The sequence below is a fragment of the Copadichromis virginalis genome, linkage group LG16, assembly GCF_057382275.1.
Source record: "Copadichromis virginalis isolate Kocher_CV1m ecotype Utaka linkage group LG16, C_Virginalis_male_GT1.1, whole genome shotgun sequence".
NCBI lineage: Eukaryota > Metazoa > Chordata > Actinopteri > Cichliformes > Cichlidae > Copadichromis > Copadichromis virginalis.
The window spans coordinates 9,057,215-9,080,994 of NC_140633.1; the positions used below are offsets into that span (position 1 = coordinate 9,057,215).

Genomic DNA, 23,780 nt, shown 5'->3' on the forward strand with positions numbered 1-23,780 from the left:
CACTTAACATGCAGAGCTGTGCAGCCAGGTTTCCAGCTAATATGAGAGACATGAGGGATGTATGAAATAACATTTTTACACACATTTTTATGGTGTATTTAAAGGCAGTATGAAGCGCTCAAAGTATAATATGGTCTTTTGCTAAAATGATTAAACACACCTTAAAATATGCTTCTTAAATACCTCTGTTGACTGGTTGTGTCACAGGATTGCAGCTTTTGTCCTTCAGTACGTTAATACTACCTGAATAATAAACCTGAATGGATTATAGAGGCTAATCCACATAATATTATTATTGGATTGATGCTATATTAGAGAGGATTACACCTTGCAGAGAGCACATAGACATTACAAATGAAAGGTGTAAGCAAAGAAATACACGCCTGAAGCAAGTTTGGGGCTTATTTCCTGTTTTCATTCTCCTGTGTGGAGTAATGCAAATGTACAGTAGTGTGCAAAACTCTTCAGTAAGCCCCTTATTTCTTTGTTTTACTTCCAAGAAGACAGACCTCTTTGTAATTTCTTTAAAATTGACATGCTATACAGCATTTGTCACAAATCTGTATTCAAATCGTTATGTATTTAAACGGTTATAACCTGTTATTGCAATGTAGTTATAGTAAAGTAACATATTTCCCCATCTAACATTCCATGTCTGCCTACATGATATCAGCACAAACACTGGCAGTAAGAAAAACAGATGTGAATCGCTTTATATAGCATTATTCTCACTTTCCCTATCAGATCAATCTACTGACCTTGAAATCTTGAAATGCTACTTCCTATATGTTAACATTAAATACCACAATTGTAAGCATCATATTTTCTAAACTTTAAGTCTTTTTGTCAATTTAACCAATAACTTTGAAGACCTTGGTGGATGTAAGCCAGATGTTAATGGATTGTTAACATGACATCACACCCCTATACCCATACAGAGGAGATTCATGCCTATATATCTAAATATAGCCACTTTGTTACTAACAGTCTGTTGCAAAAACACATCATTTGTTATCATTTCTTTAGTTACCTGTACAAAAAAATGCTAAAAGTAATATTGTTTGACAGGCATGAAAAAGTATTTTTGCACCAAGATGATTCCTTGTGATAGGCCAGAAACGATCTGTGTATGATGTGCAGCAGTGGTGTGCAGTGGCTTTTACAGAAAGACAAGCAGGGATGATGTTACCATTTTTTGCTGCCAGTCTTTTATTCTCTTATACATGCCGACTGCCTCCTACAGCTTGCTGCACTGATCCTGCATGTTTTTACCTTTCTGCACTCCTTCCTGCCAGAAGGATTGTAAAATATTATTTGATATATTATATCATCTAATGATTTTCTACTAACTCGCAATGACGAGTGCTGGAGGAGCTTTTTCAGAACCATTACTTTAGCAAAAGTAGCAATAAAATATCATCAAAACGCCTCGCTACACATAAAACTGTATTATGTGCAGTGAGATTGTTTCTGCTCCAGATGTTTAAAGCTGAGCTCATGTTAAATACTTATATAAAATGTTTAATCAACACTATAACATTCTATATAATCATATACTTACAATGGCTATCATGTGAGTACCACTATCTCAAAGAAAAAAACTAACATGCTAATCAGCTCAGCCCTAAATTTCTTTTTTTTTAAGAAAAAAAATTGTTTGATTGGTAGTGGCTCCATTTTCCAACATAACAATGATCCCAAACACACTGCCAGTGCAGTACAAACATACTTGGATAAAACATAAGACATAGTGGAACACTGTCAGTCATGGATGGGCCTCTCCAGAGCCCGGGCCTCGACATTATTGAAGCAGTGTGGGATCAACTTGACAGAAAATGGAACAAAAGGCAGCCAACATCCAAAGGAGATATTAAAATTCAAGAAGGATTGTCTCAGAGAGTTCAAGCTGTGTTGAAGAATAAAGGGGGTCACACCAAATATTGACTTCAAGCTAGAAATGTACAAAATTGCCTTATATACTGTTTTTACATGTATGTTTGCACATTTTAATAAATTGCTGGACCTATTTCCCATTTGCCAAGCAGAAAATACTAAAATGAGGGCGACCTCAAGACTTTTGCATAGTACTGTAGATCAACATGAATGACTTCAGTCTTTAACAGCTTGGCCAGATTTAGAGTCTCTTTATAAAGGCTCATTTTAAAACTTACATTATTATACATCCTAAAGGGTTGATCTGGATTTAGTGTTTTCAGGGGGAGAAACATTTCGTCACTCATTCAAGTGACTTCTTCGGTCTTCTTCCGTGGCTTTTACACCCCAAAACACACTGCAACCAAAAATTGGACCACCCCAAGGATCGGGTCCCCCGACACAAATAGAGTAATATAGTGTACGCTGTGCCAGGAGGATTGCCAGGATTTACACATCGGGGAAACCAAACAACCTCTGGCGAAGCGAATGGCACAACACAGAAGAGCTACCTCGTCTGGCCAGGACTCTGCAGTCTATTTACACCTTCAGGCCAGTGGACACTCTTTCAATGTGGAGGATGTAACATCCTAGACAGGGAGGAACGCTGGTTTGAGCGCGAAGTCAAGGAGGCCATTTACGTGAAAAGGGAAAGACCATCTCTGAATCGAAGAGGAGGCCAGGGTACATCTGTCACCATCTTACAATGCTGTGATTGCAGCCATTCCCCAACTCTCTGTGAATGGTACTCATGGCCATTGATCAGTGGTCTTTGATCAATGGTTCTTGATCAATGGTCATGACAGTTTGCATATTAATGATCAAGGAACTGACCTCACAGCCCATTGTTCATTCAGTGGGTTAGTTTCAGTTATTGTGCAAATGTACTGTTTATAAGATTGGGGAAACCTGCAGTCAGCTGAGACTGAAGAAGTCACTTGGATGAGTGACGGAACGTTTCTCCCACTGAAAACGCTACGTCCACATAAACGGGATCAACCTTTTGGGATTTACTTACAGTACCTGGATTATTGAGCATTATTGTGCAGGATGACTACTACTGATGCACTTAATGTGATTTTGACTATTAAACATACATTTTGATAATTTAGTCTAAAAATCTATCTAAGTCTAAGTTTTTAGGTTTTAGGTTTTGTCTGTAAAAGCATAAGTACCGGTAAGTAACAATTACCGACCACTAGTTTAAAGTACAGTACTGAAATTGAAGCTGAAGATGAACCTCAGAAAATAGGAATCAACTCAAAACACCAAACAAAAATACACTACATGTAAACTATGCTGGAGTAAAAACATTTGAAGCCCAAGGCTGGGATTCTCATGGTCAGAATAAGTAAATGTTTGTGGAGAAGGAGACTGATAAACTATCAATGTCATTAGTTGCACTCTTTTTTTCTTTTTTAACAAACTGCTGAATGTGTGTCTGTCCGTGCAAGAGCTTGTAAGAGTTGTGCTTTCTGTGGGCTTATTTGGAGAGATCTTGAAGCCAACAAGCCCACCCTTCTTCGTCAGACTTGACAGCACATAGACCCAAAGCACTTGTATTAGCATTTTATCGAGTGACCTTCCTGCTCTTCAGTCTGCCTCTTATGTTTTCGTTTTCACTCCAGCCTTCCTGTTCCCTCAGAAAACGCAACTAATACCTCTGTATGACCCAACGTGAACTGCATCACTCAAAACTGCTCAACTGGAATAGTTCACTCTGACTTTGAACATTGAAAACTGCAAGAGTGTGCTGCAATATTTTGAGGGTGCGTGCATCCAGCTTTAAGAGGCTTGTTAACTGTTTTACTTTGGCCATTTCTCGATGGTTTCCTAGAAGCACATGACTGTTGCCACAGCTGCCACATTTTTAATTACTCCACTGGTAATTAGGGGTTGCCCATCGTTGGTATAGGAGATCCCGGACTGTCATCCATGCACAACGCCTTTGTTGGTGGTGTTCATGGCTAAAAGGGGGGAGCACTGGGAAAAAATGAATGCTCATTCACACTGTCAGTCAAGCTGCCTTCATGTGGCTGAGCATGCAGCTGTGACTGATGTTCTAACAGGACACAGGGGGATGCATTATAGTTTATCCTGAAGGCAGGACACAAAAACAAAGGAGGTTCTCGGGGGAGAAGAAGAGTTCACTCTATGAGGTTTGAGGCTGCTTGGCTGCCTCCAACATGTTCTTCTTATCATTGTTGTTTTTGCCTTGAATTCCAAAAACCAACATAACAAAGACAAAGACCTGATAAATGCATTCCGATCAAACCTGATATGTGGGTGAGCTTTTGCGGCGCATCATTTGGGATGTATTTTTTAAATTTTCCTCAGTTTTCTTTACAGGTGCCCCCTCTTGAATCAAGGCTGAATGCCTTCTACATGGCGCCAATAATGAAGCAGAAATGTTTTGTGTACGTTCTTACAGACTCTTTTCTGTGTTGTGTTATGATAAAAATGGTAATTTCCTGAAAAAAAAATCCACCTCGGTGATAAGACATTTCTGTGGTGTAACGTAAATCATCTGTTCATTATCTATACTCGCGTACACTGTGAAGGTCATGGTGGCTGAAGCCTATCTAACCTTGGCCAGGATGCTGGGTATACTTTCGACAAATTACCGGGCTTTTACAGGACTGACACAGAGACCCATTTGCACACAGACTTTAACGATGCTCTACCAAAACATCAAAATCAACATCAAAATAAATAAGAACTCTCCAGCAATAAATTTGATTTAATAACTTGAAGCCACAGGACCAAAGATACCAATATATTACTTTAATTCTGTATGTAAATCACACATTAAATATATTTAAACTGATGTTTAGTGCAGTGATCCATGTTCTCAGTATTCATTTTGTTCACCACATGTTGCACAAAATAGCCAATTTGAACAAGCGACAGTTTGAGAGAAATCTTTGGAATAATGTGGTTTTAATTTGTATGGGTTTTCTTAGTATGTATTTCGCTGTACAGCTGCTCCTTTTTTATACATGTATAGTTTTACATAGCCTACCCAGCGACTACAATTTTTCAAATATCTGACATGTTAACGTCTTTTTTTTCCAAACTAAACTCTACTCACAAGCATCGTGCTTGTTAAAGAAATCAACTGGATGGCAAAAATCATTATTTCTACAGAGACTGTAAGCTAATCGTAAACAGTAATCATATGCAAGCTAACACTGCAGTGACACTGTTTTAATTTCCTGGTCATTATTTGTATATTGTACAAAAAACAGAAAAGGCTCATATCATAGAAACTAATCCTTTAATGACCACACTAATGATCATCACTAAGGAACAAAGTAATTGGAAGTGAATGGACTAAAAAAGTGCCTGATCTGAAGCAATGAGTAAATGGAAGGTAATTAAACTCTGTCCAGTCAGGCTGATCTTTCTCCAAAACAAAGCCAGTATTTTATAATGCCTGTCACAAGTATGCGCATTAGTATTAGAAGCCTAGGCCCTTTAGTATACCTTCCACGCATTTCTCCCAGCTTAGCCTGACAGACTCACCTAATATAATTGACTTTGTTTAGCTGGCTGTGCATATCTGTGTGTGTGTGCGTAGCTTGCATGAAGCTGTGAGAGTCTGTAGGTCCACCGCTTGGCCTTTCATCACATCACTGCACCGACTGAGTCCATGCAGAGATCAGATAGGGAGCAATAAAGCCAGACTCTGAGGAGGAAAATCTTTGAGACTCTTCAGTGTGAGACCTCTCGCAGAGCTGAGCGTTAGCCTATCAAGCAATAAACACCCTCAGAGCAAGTTTATCTTAAATTTGCTTAACATCTGTTGCCAACATCAGATGGGCATAAAGTCTTTACGAATGAAAGATTAGGCGCTGCAGCCAGAATCTTCGAATTTTAGTTCACAAGTTCAAATTCCCTAATGCAAAGCCGGTACTGAAACATCTACAATTAAATGTAATCTCCCTACCCGATGATTTACAGAGTGAAACTGCTTGATAGGTTCGTTTAAGACGGCAGAGTCTCAATAAAAGGCTTCAGTTCAATTCTTTCACAGAAAATGAGAACGAAAATGGAAGAGACAGCAATAGTGAGGGTTTACTGGCAAAAGAAATCAATTTGCCAAGAATTTGATTTCTCTTAATGAGTAAATCCTTTCTGCCTAAAAACATACCCAAAGCTGTGCAAGCACTGCACTAAAAGGCTTCAGGGTGCAGTAACTCATGTCCAGTGGGAAATGCCTTTGATAGAGCACCAGTAACAATTCAGGTAGAGTCATGTGGCTCTTATTTTGGTGGGGAAAAAAACTAAAAACACCTCCTACTAAGTCCACAGGCATAAAATATGTATGCACAGCAAGCCTGAGGTCTTTCATACTGTATTTTTTATTTGTAGAAAACAAAGAAAACTGCTGCAAGAGTATAACAGTTTCATTAAAATTATCTGATTGCAGTCTGGATTTTAGCCAGTATTCCCATCAATCCTAGAGGTATTTCCAGTCATGGCTTGGATGACTGCTGAGGCCCAGTCATCCCGAAAAATGCTGTACTAAAGGAGCCCCGAGGGTAAAACTGCGAGACTCCGCAGATTCCACAAGGGAAATAAGATATTACTGCAATGTTTTCCTATTTCATTTACTAAATGGCATCACAGAGCGAAAGCAGATAATGAAGACAAATACAATCACTGTTGTGTAGCTGCGTTGTTCTACACTCTCCCATCTTGGCTATATAACATATTCATTGCTCTGACTCTCCTCACCTGAAAATGTCCCAATTTGCCATTAAACCAACAAGCACCATGTGCGAGTCAGTTTTTCACTACAAACACAAAAACTGCTAATTTTTGCAAAAAGTGCAATTTGTAAAATGAAATAATTTTTCGTTTATTCATAAAGACTAAAATACAAAATATTTTCTAGTTATTGTGTTCTTGGAATGTAAGAACTTATATATGACTAAATTTCATATCTTGGCTTTGCTGAAGCTATCAATATTTAAAATATGCTGAAATGTTCTAATTTCCATTTTTTATGTACACTTTACTTGAAGCAGAAATTTCATTCCCAAGCTTCAAAAGGCAATTAATTAAATAATAGATACAAGAATAGCCGCACTGGCTCTCTTCCACAGTGTCTTTGTCAGATGGCCCCGCCCCTCCCTGAGTCTGGTTCTACCGGAGAGTCCTTCCTGTTAAAAGGGAGTTTTTTCTTCCCACTGTCGCTGGGTCATCTGTAGGTCGTCTGATTGTTGGGGTTTTCTCTGTATTATTGTAGGGTTCTTACTTTAAAGTATAAAGCACCCTGAGGCAACTGTTGTTGTGATTTGATCCTATATAAGTAAGATGTTTTACTTGAGAATGAAAGAACTCTGAAGTTGTGATTTGCAGTTTTGTTAGTAATAATAATAAATTATTAATTAATCACTCAACGAGCAAAAGAAGTAAAAAATATAAAGTAGCACTATGGTAATATGAACAGTCACGAAATTAAAAATTTAACCCTGTGTGTGGAAAAAACATAAACATAACACAAAGTACCCTATCCTGGGTTGTTACAAAGAATACTACGTGTATAATTAATATAGTGATGGGGAAAGAAAGCTTCAAGCAGCTATGTGCAGGTCAGTCATACCAGCTGAGGACCAAAAGCACTCACAAATCACTGCAGGGATCGCTCCAGTGACTCTGAACCTGACTGCCTGGTGATGCAGCTGCCAGCATCAATCAGCTGTTACCGCTCTTCTAATTCAAACGACAAAATACATCCTAATCTTTTTACTTACTCAAAGTTACTCCCAGAACGCTTCCCCCTCCATCACATCAGAAGAAGACGTCTCGTTTTATACGTGGGCTCAGATTCACAGAGCAGGTTCAATCCTCGCAGCTCCTCACTATTAAGAATCTGATGCCGGTTGCACACAGACCGGCTCCCTCCAGGTGGATCGATAACGACACTAACGTAAAACCGCGTGCCACACGGCCGTTCGTTCACTCTGTCCCTCCCTCGTGCTCTTTTGATGGATTTCTATCGAAGGATCCCGGATACGCGACCTCTTGCTTTTGCGGCTTTCTCCTTGGGAACTGTGTTGCCTTCAGGTGCTGCTCGTAAAAACGCCTCCTTCACCTTACAACTTTATGATTACACAGTAGTAATCCAATGCACTTCATGTTTCTAAAATAATAATAATAATAACAACAATAATAATAATGATGATGTCACTGTTTTGCCATTAAAAGTTGATTATTTACAATCTGTTTTTTATTTCTAAACTTCAAAGAGCCAATACGTTTTTATATTTGCAAACCTGGTAAATGTTAAAAATCTATGGAGTTTGCAGCTGATAAGTCAAAAATAAAGATCATAAAATATCTAATGCATCTCAGTAATATGTGATGTGTTCAGTGTTGGGAAGGTTACTTTTAAAATGTATTCCATTACAGAATACAGAATACATGCCCCAAAATGTATTCTGTAACGTATTCCGTTACGTTACTCAATGACAGTAACGTATTCTGGATACTTTGGATTACTTAATAGATTAGCATGCTTTTTACAACAACGTGAATGTACTATTGCTGTGTGATTTATTACTATTACTGAAGGTCCGCGACTCCGAACTGTAGTAAAGGACCTCTGACTAATACGGCGGGGTCCCTGTCGGCTCGTAGCCGAAAAATAGCTTTACTTTGTTGTGTGGGTCAACTTTTCTTGCGAGAGACAGAGAGAGGCGTTGAAAGACTGCTCCAACGGAAATTATTGTTTCGGAGGAAAACACGAACACGGTGTACAGTCGAGTCTTAATAGCTTACTTACAACTGGGCTCGTCAGGCTGTCTTCTTGGCTGAAGTGGTTATTATTACATTTACATGTTTCCAGCTCCCGTTTTTGCTCGATGACAACTCGTACCTTTCCACTCCCCTTTTTCTCCCTCCTCGCGCTCACAGACCCATAACGTGTATGGCAGTCCATTCTCCCTGCAGCACGGACTACACTGCCCGTGATGCTACATTCTTTAGAGCTATGCTTGTAGCATTCTGCCTGTTAGCTTAGCACAACAACAACAACGAAAAGGGCTCTCTCACCCAGGAAACACACAGTCGCAGAGAGAGAGAGAGAGCGTCGCCCTGTAACCATGGCAACCGTAACGCTGCCGCCTGGAACAACAGAACGTAGCTGTCAAACAAAACCCAAACAGTCCTGACCCGCCACAATATGAAACAGGAAAGTACCGCAGTGCAATCCATTTATTTCAACAAAGTAACTGTATTCTAAATACCACCTTTTTAAACGGTAACTGTAACGGAATACAGTTACTCATATTTTGTATTTTAAATACGTAACGGCGGTACATGTATTCCGTTACTCCCCAACACTGGATGTGTTACAGTTACAGGTGAAATCGGGTTTAGAGCCAGCTGGTATTCATCAACAACACGTGTGAAATTGATATTTACGACTGCAAGTGAAAGTAGCACTAGCCATAGGACAAGCTCCCACTCTGTCTGTGATTGGCCACGATGAAAAAACTGCCACACTGACCCCCTTCCCCAGCCCCCCTCAAAACTCCAGGCAGAGAGTGAACACATAATGCTTGCTGCCATACCTGTCCATCTGCCTGCGGTTAGTAAAAGTGTTTAATACTAATTTTAAACAATTTTGTGCAGGTTCCTTGCCACCGGGGACTCCTTCAGGACCATCGTGTTTAGTTTTAGAGTTGGTGTGTCCACGGTGTGCCAGATCACCCCCCAGGTAGCGACGGCCATCTGGGACTGTCTAGTGGATGATTTCATGGCTGTGCCTTCACCTGGAGACTGGCGGTCCATCGCAGAGGGATTCCAGGAGCGCTGAAACTTCCCTCTCTGCTGTGGAGCTCTGGATGGGAAGCACGTCCAGACAAAGGCACCCCATATGTCATACAGGAGACACACACATTGATATACACTAAATATTTATTTCATTTCTTTTTTTGTGGTGCCCAAATGTATGCACCTGCTTGATTTTGTTTAAACAATTATTGCACACTTTTTGTAAATCCAGTAAACTTCTTTTCACTTCTCAAATATCACTGTGTGTGTCTCCTGTATGATATTTAACTGACATTTTTTATTGTAACAACCAACGATTTATACAGGAAAATAATGTCTATTAACAAGGTTGCCCAAACTTCTGCATCCCACTGTATTAGTACAGGGAGTGCAGAATTATTAGGCAAGTTGTATTTTTGAGGAATAATTTTATTATTGAACAACAACCATGTTCTCAATGAACCCAAAAAACTCATTAATATCAAAGCTGAATGTTTTTGGAAGTAGTTTTTAGTTTGTTTTTAGTTTTAGCTATTTTAGGGGGAGATCTGTGTGTGCAGGTGACTATTACTGTGCATAATTATTAGGCAACTTAACAAAAAACAAATATATACCCATTTCAATTATTTATTTTTACCAGTGACACCAATATAACATCTCCACATTCACAAATATACATTTCTGACATTCAAAAACAAAACAAAAACAAATCAGTGACCAATATAGCCACCTTTCTTTGCAAGGACACTCAAAAGCCTGCCATCCATGGATTCTGTCAGTGTTTTGATCTGTTCACCATCAACATTGCGTGCAGCAGCAACCACAGCCTCCCAGACACTGTTCAGAGAGGTGTACTGTTTTCCCTCCTTGTAAATCTCACATTTGATGATGGACCACAGGTTCTCAATGGGGTTCAGATCAGGTGAACAAGGAGGCCATGTCATTAGTTTTTCTTCTTTTATTATACCCTTTCTTGCCAGCCACGCTCATATATATATATATATATATATATATATATATATATATATATATATATATATATATATATATATATATATATATATATATATATATTCAGCAGCGGAACACGTCTGGCACTGCGGGATTTGATTCCCTGCCGTTGTAGTGTGTTACTGATGGTGACCTTTGTTACTTTGGTCCCAGCTCTCTGCAGGTCATTCACCAGGTCCCCCCGTGTGGTTCTGGGATCTTTGCTCACCGTTCTCATGATCATTTTGACCCCACGGGATGAGATCTTGCGTGGAGCCCTAGATCGAGGGAGATTATCAGTGGTCTTGTATGTCTTCCATTTTCTGATGATTGCTCCCACAGTTGATTTTTCACACCAAGCTGCTTGCCTATTGTAGATTCACTCTTCCCAGTCTGGTGCAGGTCTACAATACTTTTCCTGGTGTCCTTCGAAAGCTCTTTGGTCTTGGCCATGGCGGAGTTTGGAGTCTGACTGTTTGAGGCTGTGGAGAGGTGTCTTTTATACAGATGATGAGTTCAAACAGGTGCCATTCATACAGGTAACGAGTGGGGGACAGAAAAGCTTCTTACAGAAGACGTTACAGGTCTGTGAGAGCCAGAGATTTTCCTTGTTTGAGGTGACCAAATACTTATTTTCCACCCTGATTTACAAATAAATTCTTTACAAATCCTACCATGTGGATTCATGGATTTTTTTTTCACATTCTGTCTCTCACAGTTGAAGTGTACCTCTGGTGCAAATTACTGACCTCTGTCATCATTTTAAGTGGGGGAACTTGCACAATCGGTGGCTGACTAAATACTTTTTTGCCCCACTGTATATATATACATATATATATATATATATATATGTGTGTGTGTGTGTGTGTGTGTGTGTGTGTGTGTGTATGTATAAACATGACAGCACAGCTTAGGTTAGCAAAGTTGCATCTGAATAAACCACAAGATTATTGGAACAAAGGACAGACAAGACTAAAGTGGAGATGTTTGTTATCAGCATGAACACATCATAGAAACTGCGTGCATGGTGGTGAAAATGTCATGGTTTGGGGCTTGTTTTGCAGGCACAGGACCTGGAGACCTTGCAGTCACAAAGTCAGTCATGATCTCCTCTGTATAGCAAAATGTGAGTCCATCTGTCCAACAGCTAAAGATTCGTCCAAACCGAGTCATACGGCAGGACATCGATCCCAAGAACAACAGCAAATCTACAACAGAATGACTGAAAAAGAAAAGAATCAAGATGTCCAGACCTTAACTCATCTAAAATGCTGTTGTAGGTCCTTAAGAGAGCTGTGTATGAACAAATGGCCTCAAATCTCAATAAACTGAAGCAATTATGTAAAGAGGAGTGAATCAAAATTCCTCTGCAACAATGTAAGACTCTCACTTCAGGAATCACTTCAAGTTATTACTGCTAAAGGTGGTTCTGCAAGCTGGTGATTAATGGGGTTTAATCTTTGTTTTTCATAGAATTCTGTGAAAACTTTCTTTTCCATGACTGTATATCTAATTTGCAATTCGTACAGCGCATACTGTTATTATTTCACCTTCTTCTTTTTTTTACCCAGTCAAACCTTTTATTGAGATCAAAATCATATTATCAAGAAAGATGCTGCAAAAAGCGCTTCCTCGTAATATGTATAACACAAACAAGAGAAAGCGAGAGCCAAAGAAAGCCGTCACACTGCAGTAATTCACAGATAATAAGACGTGTCTCAAACTATACATCAGCATAAAAACAAAAGGAGTATATGATAAGTCTGTAGCTGTGATCAAAGGTACATTTCACCCGAAGGATACAGAATGAAGGTTAACATCGCTGTATTTATGCTGAAGCTGTGATCATTTAGGTTGTATTGCTGCCTTTGCAGTTTCAAAAACGATTGTGCGAGCTGTGCACTATGAGAAAAGTGGAATGGGTGTCCCATTTCCTTTACTGCAGAATAATCACTTCTAGTCATTAAAAAACCTGAATGCTTAATTGTGCTTAGTTTTTCACGTGTTTCAGGAGTTTCCCAAAAGGTGGATTATATAATCAGATGTAATAATGTATTAAATGTGAACTTTATTGATGATGTGAAGGTCTGAAAATGTGATTGCTAAAGTTACTTAGATTTATCTGTGTCGTTTGCGGATGTATCCACAGCCTTCTGGATTTGGCTTACATCAAGTTGTGGTGTCTTGTAACCGAGTCAGGTTTGTTTAGCTGGCACAATAATAAAACCTTTGCTAATTTATTATTTTTGCACTGTTATGAGGTTGAACATTTAATTGTATGTACCCAACAAGCCTGTACCCATAGTACATAGCTTTGGTTGAGCTTGTATCCCACCCCCCCTCCCTTGCAGAGTGTTGCTGTCATCTCTTTCACCACTGCCACTGGCTTACAACCTGCAGCAACTCTCTATTGTGGCTCAGCCGCTGTATTGTGAACTTGCGGATTGTTGCTTGGAAACAGTAAACCTTACCTTGCAGAGTCCAGGGGCAACCCCCACAGTAACTGATATCACCAGAGGACAGCTGCTGTTTACCTCCATCCATGGAGACAGACTTATGCTGGTATCTTTTTCACATGGGATACAGATACAAAGTAACTGAACTGCTTTACTTCTGCAATCCGTTTGTGGTTAATTTTCAAGTATAGATAAGACTGAAAAAGATTGCCTAAAATAACATGATAATGTTTAACTATTTTACAATTTTTATACTCTAACTGTAATACCACGCTGAAGAGATAACTATTTAGTCCCACTGCTGTCTCAATTTCCTCTCTATTGTCATCTCTTATTCCACTCCCCACCACCCAAACACCAGCTTGCATATGTTGCATATGTTGTCCAACGTGGATAAGAAAAACCATGCTGTGACCAGTTGGTGAAAATGCATTGGTGTAATCATTCCAATTGACTTAGATGCTGATCCTTTAATGTTTGAAGGCAGCAGAGCATATGGCCTTTGTAAAAGCGCAGGCACGGCAGGAATTAGGAGGCTTAGGAGTCATTAACAGTTTAGAGAACAGAAAAGGAGATTTTCACTGACACAAGGTTCAGAGAGCTCAGGCCCCCTGAAGCCTGGGGAGCTTGAAACTGCAATCAGTAAGTGCCAGGGCTTTCTGACACATTGTTTCAGTTATTCAGCTAATAGCTCCCGTGATGCTGCTAATTTAGCATACAAGGTACTGGGTAAGTGCTGAAATGCAAATATTTACTTTGTTAAACAGAAAAACAGGTTAAAAACAACATCGAAACTTATAAAGTTAACATATTAAAAATAAGCAGTAGGAATTCGTGTTTTGTTTTACATGTGGACTGCATTTTAAGCAACCTCAGAGTAAACCCTGCAATATGTTTCACTATTAAAGCACCACAGCAATAAATTTGAAATAATTACCATCAATTATTTAGCATACTCGTCCACAGTCTGTCTAGCCTGGGACAAGATGAGTAGATATTTACAATATTTTTTTTCTTTTAAAAACTACTACAAGTTAGCGAATAATTTAATCGAATTATAGTTAAACAACATAGATTTGGAAACACTCAGATTTCTACAGTCATTGCTCGGAACTGAGTGGCCGTTCTTTCACTGATTCTGCCCTGTCGTCAAAATCTTGATTGGCCTGAACCAATCAGAAAATGAAACACTTCGCTTGACGAATCATGACGAACAGTACTTTTGAAGGGGCGGGACTTAAAGTGCCAATGAGCTGGCCGAAATGCTGTCGCTGTACATGGTTATCGGATAAAAAAGAGCAGCGGAAACTCAAAGTTTACAGCTCATGAAACTCACAGAATGAATGGAACGGCTTACTCCAACTTTGACAATCAAGAACATGTGCTGAAATTGGGAGAAACGTTTGAGAAACACCCTAAAAGTGCCTATCACACAGTGCGATGTAAGTGGTGGTTTCACTCGTTTGGTTTTGTGATCGCTAACCGTAGCATGCTAGTTAGCTCATTAGCTGAAGATCCGAAAACAGCTGTTTGGTGTGTAGCCAGTTTAGCAGCTTCGTCAGTTCGTAGCTGTCGACTTACTGGTGAGACATGCTTGTAAAAGTATGTAGTAAGTTAACTCTGAGATATACGTAGACTTTAAGCTCTGAGTTGTCAATATGCTAGATAATGTTAGCCCAGCTTAAGTCTGTACAACACTACCACCTGCTGGTGCCGTTACCCCACTGCAGCACTGTCAAATACATCCGTGGTTTACGTTTACAAATTCAGCAATGTCACTGTCATTATTAGAACATTGTACACGTTGTTATATGTGATGTACATATACATTGTTTACGTATGTGTTATTTTACAAAATCTTGATTTTCGTTTGCGTTTAAAAAAAAAAAAATGTTGTTTTTAATTGCCACAGATGACTTCAAGCCAGCATCCATTGATACCTCATGTGAAGGGGAGCTCGAAGTGGGCAAAGGAGAGCAAGTCACTATTACGTTGCCTAATTTAGAGGTTAGTGTCTGGTGCTCTAGAGCTTTACACTGCAAGACATAAATGTGGATTTCAGTGGTGGATTATGGTGCAATCTTGTTTTAAGACCTCTTCTGGAGCTCATGTTTTTAACTTGGATGAGTGTTTGCAATCCACAATAGATCTCAACTGTTGCTGATCTCAACTTTCTGTGCGTGTGTGTGTGTGTGTGTGTGTGTGTGTGAGAGAGAGAGAGAGGAGCAACAAAATTTTCAGCTTTGTGGTTTAAATTTTTGACAGATTTTTTGAGAAATTGTTAAAATATTCTCTGAAAAAATAGCATAATAGTACTGTGACATCTAGCTTAAATACATACATACTTACTTACATTTATTTTGCTTTTTAGGGTTCCAGTGCTCCTGTAACGGTCTTCAAGGGATCCAAGAGGCCTTACATGAAAGAGTGCATCCTCATTGTAAACCATGACACAGGAGAGTACAGACTCGAGAAGCTCAACAGCAACATAGCTGTGAAAAAGACGAGGTGGGGTTAAAAAGAAGTAGCACACTAATCTAAAGTGGTATTTCATTTAACCTTGCAAATTTGCGTGGCAAAAAATTTTTGAAAGAATGAAAGGTAGGGCTGCCGTGATTAGTCGACTAGTCACGATTACGTCGACTAATAAAATCGTCAATGACTAATTTAATAGTCCTTCATTTCCCCAGATTTGAAGGGTGGGTCAGGTGTATACTTCGTGGCCCAACCTATCCCAAAATTCATAGCGCGGCCCAGCTCAGTTTCCAACAATGGCGGCAGCTAGTTAGTTTTAATATTACTCTTATTATTCTTTCTGGGTCACAAAATAAGCGTTTAACATATTTTCAGGCGAGAATGTAGCTGTGTAAACCTCAAATATCTGCTCAGTTTATGAAGACACCACATATTTTCAAAAGCGCTCCGACGTTTTCAGAGACGTCTTGTTACCCACTAGCTCCATAGCTAGCCGGGGGGCAAGGCTCACTAGAGCCGGTGAGAACACCGGACTCCCGGCAAATTGTTTTCAAACCCACCGCCGTCTTTCGCTACTCAGGTTAAACATGATATATAAGTCACTTAGATAACTTAAGAATGTTATTGTTTGGCTTTTTTCAGTATTTTATTTGTTCCTGAGTAAATCGGTTTGGCTGAATAAACGTCAAGCTAGATAGCAAGGAGCAGACGGCTGAGTTTATTAAACTTCACCGAAACAATCTGCACATTTCATTAAAATTTAATAAACTATCATCTTGTCTTTATTTTTAGTTAGCACATACCTTAAAATCTTAAAGCTGTAAGCTAATGATAGTTATATAAGAGCAGATGCTGCTGGTGCAATAAGCTGTACGTTTTACGTCCAATAGATGCATGATCTGATTAGTCGACTAATCGCAAAAATAATCGTTTGTGGCAGCCCTAACGAAAGGTTAGTTATCAACATTTTTTAAAAAAGAAAAAAAAAACTTAAAAAACCGTATTAAAAAGCTCCCGCGTGTCCGTGTTTGCCTGTTCTTGTGGATTTTCAGGGCTGAGGGTAGCAGTAAGATTCATTCTCGACTGGAGCAGCAGACCAGTCGTCTGGGCCAGCAGATGAGGAGTAATAACAGCAGCAGTAACAAAACCCCAGCCAGCACTAAAAGTTCTCCACCAAAAGAGAAGACTTCCCCAGCATCCCCAATGGATGACATCGAGAGAGGTAACATGGAGTCACACTTGGTGTGTTTAACTGATGACATCCACATCTGTATCATTTTTATTGGGTTCGGCAGAAGAAGACTCATCTTTTCTCATAGACAAATTAGTCGTCATATCTTGAAGTCTTATGCAGAAATGTTTAAGGATGGGAATTGATAAGAATTTAACGATTCCGATTCCATTATTAATATCACTTATTGATTCAGTTTTCATTGGCTCATTGTCACCACCCTCTCTAAGCAGCATATCAAAGATATTACACATATTACACAGAACACTTTTTTTAAAAGTGTGGGTGAGCATTCACTCAGCTTTAACATCACTCTCAGTTCTTGGCTAGCTAAGTAATGTCCATATCCACACTGCAGACTGCGCCATTATTTTTCTCCTCCAGCACACGAACTGCGAGAGTGCAAGAGCCGATAAGCAGGATTGATACGCAGGCAGACTTAGGATTTCCAGGACTTGGTCTAGTGGGAACCCATTCTCTAGAAGAACCAGTTCTTGATTCCGATCCCTAGAAATATCAGACATATTCACAAACATTCTGTCACTTTGCTGCTCTTGTTTGCACATTTGCACGTGCACTTTGTTGTCTGCTGTCTGATAACAAAAAAAAAAAAGTCTTCCTTAGATAGTTAGATAGTTTTTTTTTTTTTTGTTAATTTATGTTGTAATTTATGTTAGGTCAGTCTGTCTTGTCTCTGCTAGCCAGCTAACTAGGCCTCTTAGTTAGCTAGTTTAGTGTTTTCTGTTAATTTATGTTGTAAATTTATGTTGCATGTAGCACCTTGGTTCCTGGAGGAACGTTGTTTCGCCTCACTGTGTACTGTTAAACTGTATATGGTTGAAGTGACAATAAAGCCAACTTGACTTGACTTGACTTGAAACACATTTTCTAGTTATGAAGTCACGTTGGATGTGATCCAAAATAAACCTGTAGCTTCTCAGAGTTTTATGGAGATACACTAAAGTAGCATGCTTTCCCTGGCAGAGGACATTAGAAGATGAAATGATTTTCTGATATATTTGTTTTGGCTATTTCTGCATTTTTGGGGCTGGACAAAAGGTGGAATAAAATACTGCCTGTATTTATTTTACACTTGGGACATACAGGTGATGTTCCAGCCTTGAAATTGGAAAGGCAACCAAGATCATTTTAACACCCTTGTCTTTTTTTTTCTTTCTTCCCCCCCCCCCAGAACTGATGGCCGAGGCTCGAGTCATGGATCAGATGAGCAGCAGTGACAGCTCCTCAGACTCTAACAGCTCGTCGTCCTCCAGCAGCGACGACAGCTCCAGCAGCAGCGATTCAGAAGATGAACGTACTTCCGCGGCACCCTCAGTCAACCACAGCATGCCTATCATCACCAGCACCGACTCCAACAGCCACCACCACGAGAGTGGAGGAGGACTCATGAACACGCTCAGTGAGTAACCCCCTCAGCTTCATCTAAGTTAGACGGACGTCATCTTTACATGAAAGTCGATACCACCTGGTTGCTCCTAAGTTAAAGTTGTCACCATAAATATGAACACATGAATCATACGCACCACAGAGCTGAAAGATTAGTTTTCCATTATAACATGTAAGGGCAGGTTCTCTCTTTAGTGGCAGTTCTCATTATTGTCACCCAGTATGAAAGCAGTTGGAGCTCTTAAGCTCCATCCACATGTCAGTCAGTTCACCTAGCTTTGTAGTTGACGGTTATTAAAGCGTCTGGCTAAACGGATAACCCTGCAGCTAGAGCTGGGCGATAGAACGATATGTATTGCGAAATAACTTTTTCTCAGAATCAGAAAGGGTTTTATTGCCAAATGTTGAGCAGGTTTACAACATTAGGAAATTGCTGCGGTGCTTCAGTGCAAACATAGTGTCATAAATAGCACTTAAATAGACATGAAAAAATAAAAGTAGGGATAAGAATTAAAAGTGCTACGTAGAAAGATATATACATGAGTGCAGGTGGTGATCAGTGCCAAACATGGAATGATGCAGTGAACACAGCGTAGGGTCATGTGTTAGTGGCGGGTACAGTCATATGGTTATTGTTCATGTGTCCAACAGCAGAGGGGAAGAAACTGTTCTTATGGCGAGAGGTTCTGGTGCGAATGGACCGGAGCCTCCTGCCTGAGGGGAGCAGGTCAAACAGACTGTGTCCAGGGTGAGAAGGGTCAGCTGAGATCCGGGCTGCACGCCGCAGTGTCCTGGAGGTGTACAGGTCCTGCAGAGATGGGAGTCTGCAGCCAATCACCTTCTCAGCAGAGCGCACAACACGCTGCAGTCTGTTTGTCCCTGATAGTGGCTCCAGCGTACCACACGGTGATGGAGGAGGTGAGGATGGACTCGATGATTGCAGTGTAGAACTGCATCATCGTCCGTGTTGGCAGGTTGAATTTCTTCAGCTGCCTCAGGAAGTACATCCTCTGCTGGGCTTTCTTGATGACGGAGGTGATGGTGGGCTCCCACTTCAGGTCCTGGGTGATGGTGGTACCCAGGAAGCGGAATGAGTCCACAGAGGTGATGGGGGTGTCAGTCAGGATGATGGGGGGGAGTGGGGCTGTGTGCTTCCTGAAGTCCACAATAATCTCCACTGTCTTCTGGGCATTCAGCACCAGGTTGTTGCGGCTGCACCAGGACACCAGACGTTCAACCTCCCTCCTGTAGGCAGACTCGTCCCCGTCCGAGATGAGCCCAATAACGGTGGTGTCATCTGCAAACTTGATTAGCTTGACAGACTGGTGGGTGGAGGTGCAGCAGTTGGTGTACAGGGAGAAGAGCAGAGGAGAAAGAACACAGCCCTGAGGGGAGCCGGTGCTGATGGTCCGGGAGTCCGAGACATTCTTTCCCAGCCTCACATGCTGCTTCCTGTCCGTCAGGAAGTCAGTGATCCACCGGCAGATGGGATCAGGCACATTCATCTGGGAGAGCTTGCCTCGGAGATGGTCTGGAAGGATGGTGTTGAAGGCAGAGCTGAAGTCCACAAACAGGATCCTGGCGTAGGTTCCTGGGGAGTCCAGATGCTGCAGGATGAAGTGTAGGGCCATGTTGATGGCGTCATCTACAGACCTGTTGGCTCTATATGCAAACTGCAGGGGGTCCAGGAGGGGGGCCGTGAGGGTCCTGAGATGGGAGAGAACTAGGCGCTCAAAAGACTTCATGACCACAGATGTCAGAGCCACGGGTCTGTAGTCATTTAGTCCAGTGATCCTAGGTTTCTTGGGGACAGGGATTATGGTGGAGGACTTGAAGCAGGCGGGCACATGACATGCCTGCAGTGAGGAGTTGAAGATGCCAGAAAACACTGGGGCCAGCTCGTTTGCACAGTGTCTGAGGGTGGCAGGAGACACACCGTCTGGGCCGGGAGCTTTTCGAGCATTCAGACTCTTAAACTGCTTCCTCACATCTGCTTCATGAATATGAAGAGTTGTGGTGGGAGGAGGTGGTGTGAAATCCTCTTTTGTGTGGGGTGAGGAGGGGGGTGTTGTAGGTGAACAGTTTGAAGGTGGTGGTGGCTCTATGGAGGGGGGAGAGGTGGGGGAATTAGTGTCCAAAGTGTCTCTATTGTTGGGGCCGTTGGAGGTGTGAAGGCTGCCTGATGGCTCGTCAAAACGGCAGTAAAAGTCGTTGAGGGTGTTGGCCAAGAGCAAGTCATCAGTGGAGTGGGGGGTTTTAGGCTTGTAGTTGTAACGCACTGAAGCACCAGGGCATCCATACGCGGCGCCATCTTGGTCGTTTCTCGATAGAAAGATTAAACTATTCTGATAGGCCTCATCTCTCTTGTCCTCTTTAAAAAAAAAAAAAAAAAAAAAAGAAGAAAAAAAAAGAGAACAGCGAATCCAAATTAAGTAGTGCAGAGCGGAAACAATCACAGCCGCAGCGTCACGTCACGTGACTTGTCACGTACAGCACAAGTGCCAAGCCGCACATGTGTATTTGTTTGGGAAGCAGCCAGCCGCCGTGCTGCCCGGGTAATGGAGGAAATGAGTGTGCTGACTACAGAAAAATCAACCGAGCGTGACCGAAGGTTACCGAAGAGAAAACAGATGATGGTTCCAATGCCGGACAGATTGTCGAACGGAAGAGCCATAGAAGTTCTGTAGTGTGACGGTATTTCGGCTATTTCAAGTCTGACAAAAAACAGAGTAGCGTGCACTGTAAATTGTGCCGGAAGCAAGTCTGGTAATACAATAAAGCGGTGCAGCTCAATCTCTGACTGAAAGTGCTAATTCGTCATTCGGCTTTTGTCAGACTAAAGTAACTGTTAAAACTGTTTGAAAAGCTAAGCTATACAACAAGGAGAGATTGAGAATTTCCTTTTAGTTCTCAGTTTATTTGATATTGACAAAAGTTAGTCAGTTTTGTCTGTTCTTCTGTAAAACAAACTTAGATTTATTTTTAGAATTAATATTTTGTTTCTAAGTGGAATTGACAATTTAGTCTGTTTCGTTTGTTCTGTTTTGAAACTTAAACGCTTTAGCGGCTGCCTTTTGTGTAGTTTGCAATATTTGCCTTTATTTATCTGAAAAAGTCTCATGTTCCTTAAGTACATCTACCCTGTTGAACTTATTATGGGAAATAAATATTTAAATAAAAACAAGCTGCTGATTATTTCACATTTTACTTGTGAGCAACGGCACATTTAAATCTTACAAATATAGTTATTTGGCTTATATCGTGATAGATATCGTTATCGCCTGAAATGAAAAAAACATATCGTGATATGAAAAAATTATATCGCCCAGCTCTACCTGCAGCGTATTTCCACCATCAACTGTATTCATTACTCACATTAGTAGCTGCTTCACGCACTCTATTCAGTGTTGTTTTGTCCTTTTTTTTTTTTTTCTTTACACCTGTCTTGTCTTTGGCTTTTGTGGTCAGAATTATGATCTGAATGGGATGTGTCAAATACATTTTGCTTTTCCAAGATAATCTCTGTAAATTCTCCATAGGTTTCTCTTGTTCGTGTGTTTCCTTTATCTGTTTATTCATTTCTATTAGTCTGATTATTCGTAATTTTTTTAAGTGTTTAATTGTATGATTTCTTTAAACTCCAAAGTTATAAACTACTGTTGTAGTAATTGAATAATAAAAGGGAGAGGTGAAACAAACCAAACTGTACCATACAAAAGTGATGCAGAGACCCTGTGCAAAGAGTAAACTGAGCTTTAGCGACACATGTATATAATCTTAACTTGCTGTCTGTCCGTCTGCTGCAGAAAATGACCTTCAGCTGAGTGAATCAGGCAGTGAAAGTGACGACTGAACAGCAGGAGGACACGTCTGCCCGTTTGCAGATCTCAGGAGCATTTACAGTGAGGAGTGAAGGAGCCAGTCACAGACCTGTCAGTGTCCTGCTTCCATGAATATGGAACAGTCTTCTCTACATATCAAATGTAATGTGCTGCTTCTCTGCCAGAAATCAGTTTTTATGTCACATGTGTTGCTTTATATTTGTGTGTGAAGAGATGCCTTAGTTGAGAGCGCTGTGATGTCATTAATGTGAGAGAAGCTGTAACATATGATGTGCACTCTGTGATGGATCTCACTGGATGCTTCTGTGTAGTTAAACCGACCGAGAAAATGTGATTGGCAGGATGACGGTGGTCTTCATGTAATCGTCTTAAACAATAACTTGGCTTCCTCAATTCAGCTTAGAAACATGAAAAAACTTTAGTTGTGCTTGGATAAGATATAAGTTGATGGCTTCAGGTCCGTCTCAGCTGCTTAGGTTTGTTTTATTAGAGACATATCTGTGTTAACAGAAATGAAAGCCACGCTGCTTCAGTTACATTGAGCCTTTTATTTTGGTTTACTTAAACTTTTTTTTTTTTTTTTTTTGTAATTTAAAGTTACATTAATTACTTTATTGTTCGGGCCATCACACAAAGAATGCAAGTCTAATGCATACAACTCCACGCTTTGCTTCTTATTTAACTCCTGAGAAATAGGCCAGACTATCAAAACATGGGCTGAAAGATGCTAAAATGCTCCATGGAGCAGAACTGAAAAGTTAGGTGATGATTATCTGTAGCTCAGACCACCTTGCATTGCACTAGTCATGTATTCATTGTTAAAATAAATAATGGTTATTGCAGCCTGAAGTAGTAGGACGTCTCCAAAACCTTGTGGATCATGATGATTTAGTATACAGCTGGGTATTATTTCAGGCAAAGTAGTCCACTATGTAGTTGGCTGACTCAGAGTCATGCTTTGTAGCTTTAAACCTGCAATACTTGAATCTTTATATCTCTAAATATACTCGACCAATGATTACTTGCTTATATTTTATATATATATTTACCAACCAAGCAACTGGAAGTACGAGTAAATAGTGAGTGTGAGTCTTAAAGAACTTCATGTGCCTTGTGTTGTTTCCTTCCGCCTTTTATAACATGGGGCTTCCTCATCACTGCTGAGCTGTCGCTACAAGCAACAAGCTGCTGTTTATGGTCCAGAATGTCTCTGGCATCCCTGCTGACTGATAGATGGAATGAGAGAGAAATATAGAGAAATTCAGTTGCATGTTTAGTCTAAAGGAGAGAGAGAATTGTTCGAGAACAATTATACAAAAATAAAGATTTTAATGCTTTCCTGTGCTTTGGCGTCAATTTTCATTCATGTGACTGCAACGTCTGTAGCTCTTTGTGCTTTGGCGTTTACTCCAAATTTTAACGCTGATATTTAAGTGTTGCTGATCAGACCAGGTGACCTTTTGCATTGACTTGCTGCCATATGATTGGGTGATTAAAGGTTTAAGTTGTCAACGACAAGTGTACCTAATAAAGTGATGTGAGTTATTATTTTACTGAGATACTTCCTTGTAGAAAGCTATCTGTTACACTGTTAGGTGTATTACTTGTATGATAGGTATTTACATTGCATAGTAAAGTATTACCACAGAGCCAGCAGCAATG

At 40.4% G+C, this 23,780-nt stretch overlaps 2 protein-coding genes across 3 annotated transcripts in view; one reads left to right on the forward strand and one right to left on the reverse strand.

Annotated features, from left to right (window-relative positions):
• arhgef49 (Rho guanine nucleotide exchange factor 49) overlaps positions 1 to 9,074 on the reverse strand; it is a 70,400-nt gene extending 61,326 nt beyond the window's left edge. Inside the window, exon 1 of one of the 2 annotated variants that reach the window (XM_085435149.1) lies at positions 8,726 to 9,074. The gene's annotated coding sequence lies outside the window, so the exon portion shown is untranslated. Of the gene's footprint in view, positions 1 to 7,694; positions 7,979 to 8,725 lie in introns of those variants that run through there. The other variant, XM_085435148.1, reaches the window with a different exon arrangement.
• A 5,309-nt stretch (positions 9,075 to 14,383) lies between these two features.
• eaf2 (ELL associated factor 2) lies at positions 14,384 to 23,462 on the forward strand. The gene is made up of 6 exons (XM_085435151.1): positions 14,384 to 14,605; positions 15,076 to 15,170; positions 15,535 to 15,671; positions 16,691 to 16,860; positions 18,062 to 18,289; positions 22,083 to 23,462. The coding sequence occupies exons 1-6, from the start codon at positions 14,503 to 14,505 to the stop codon at positions 22,127 to 22,129; spliced, it is 780 nt and encodes a 259-aa protein (XP_085291277.1). The 5' UTR covers positions 14,384 to 14,502; the 3' UTR covers positions 22,130 to 23,462.
• The last annotated feature ends 318 nt before the right edge of the window (positions 23,463 to 23,780 follow it).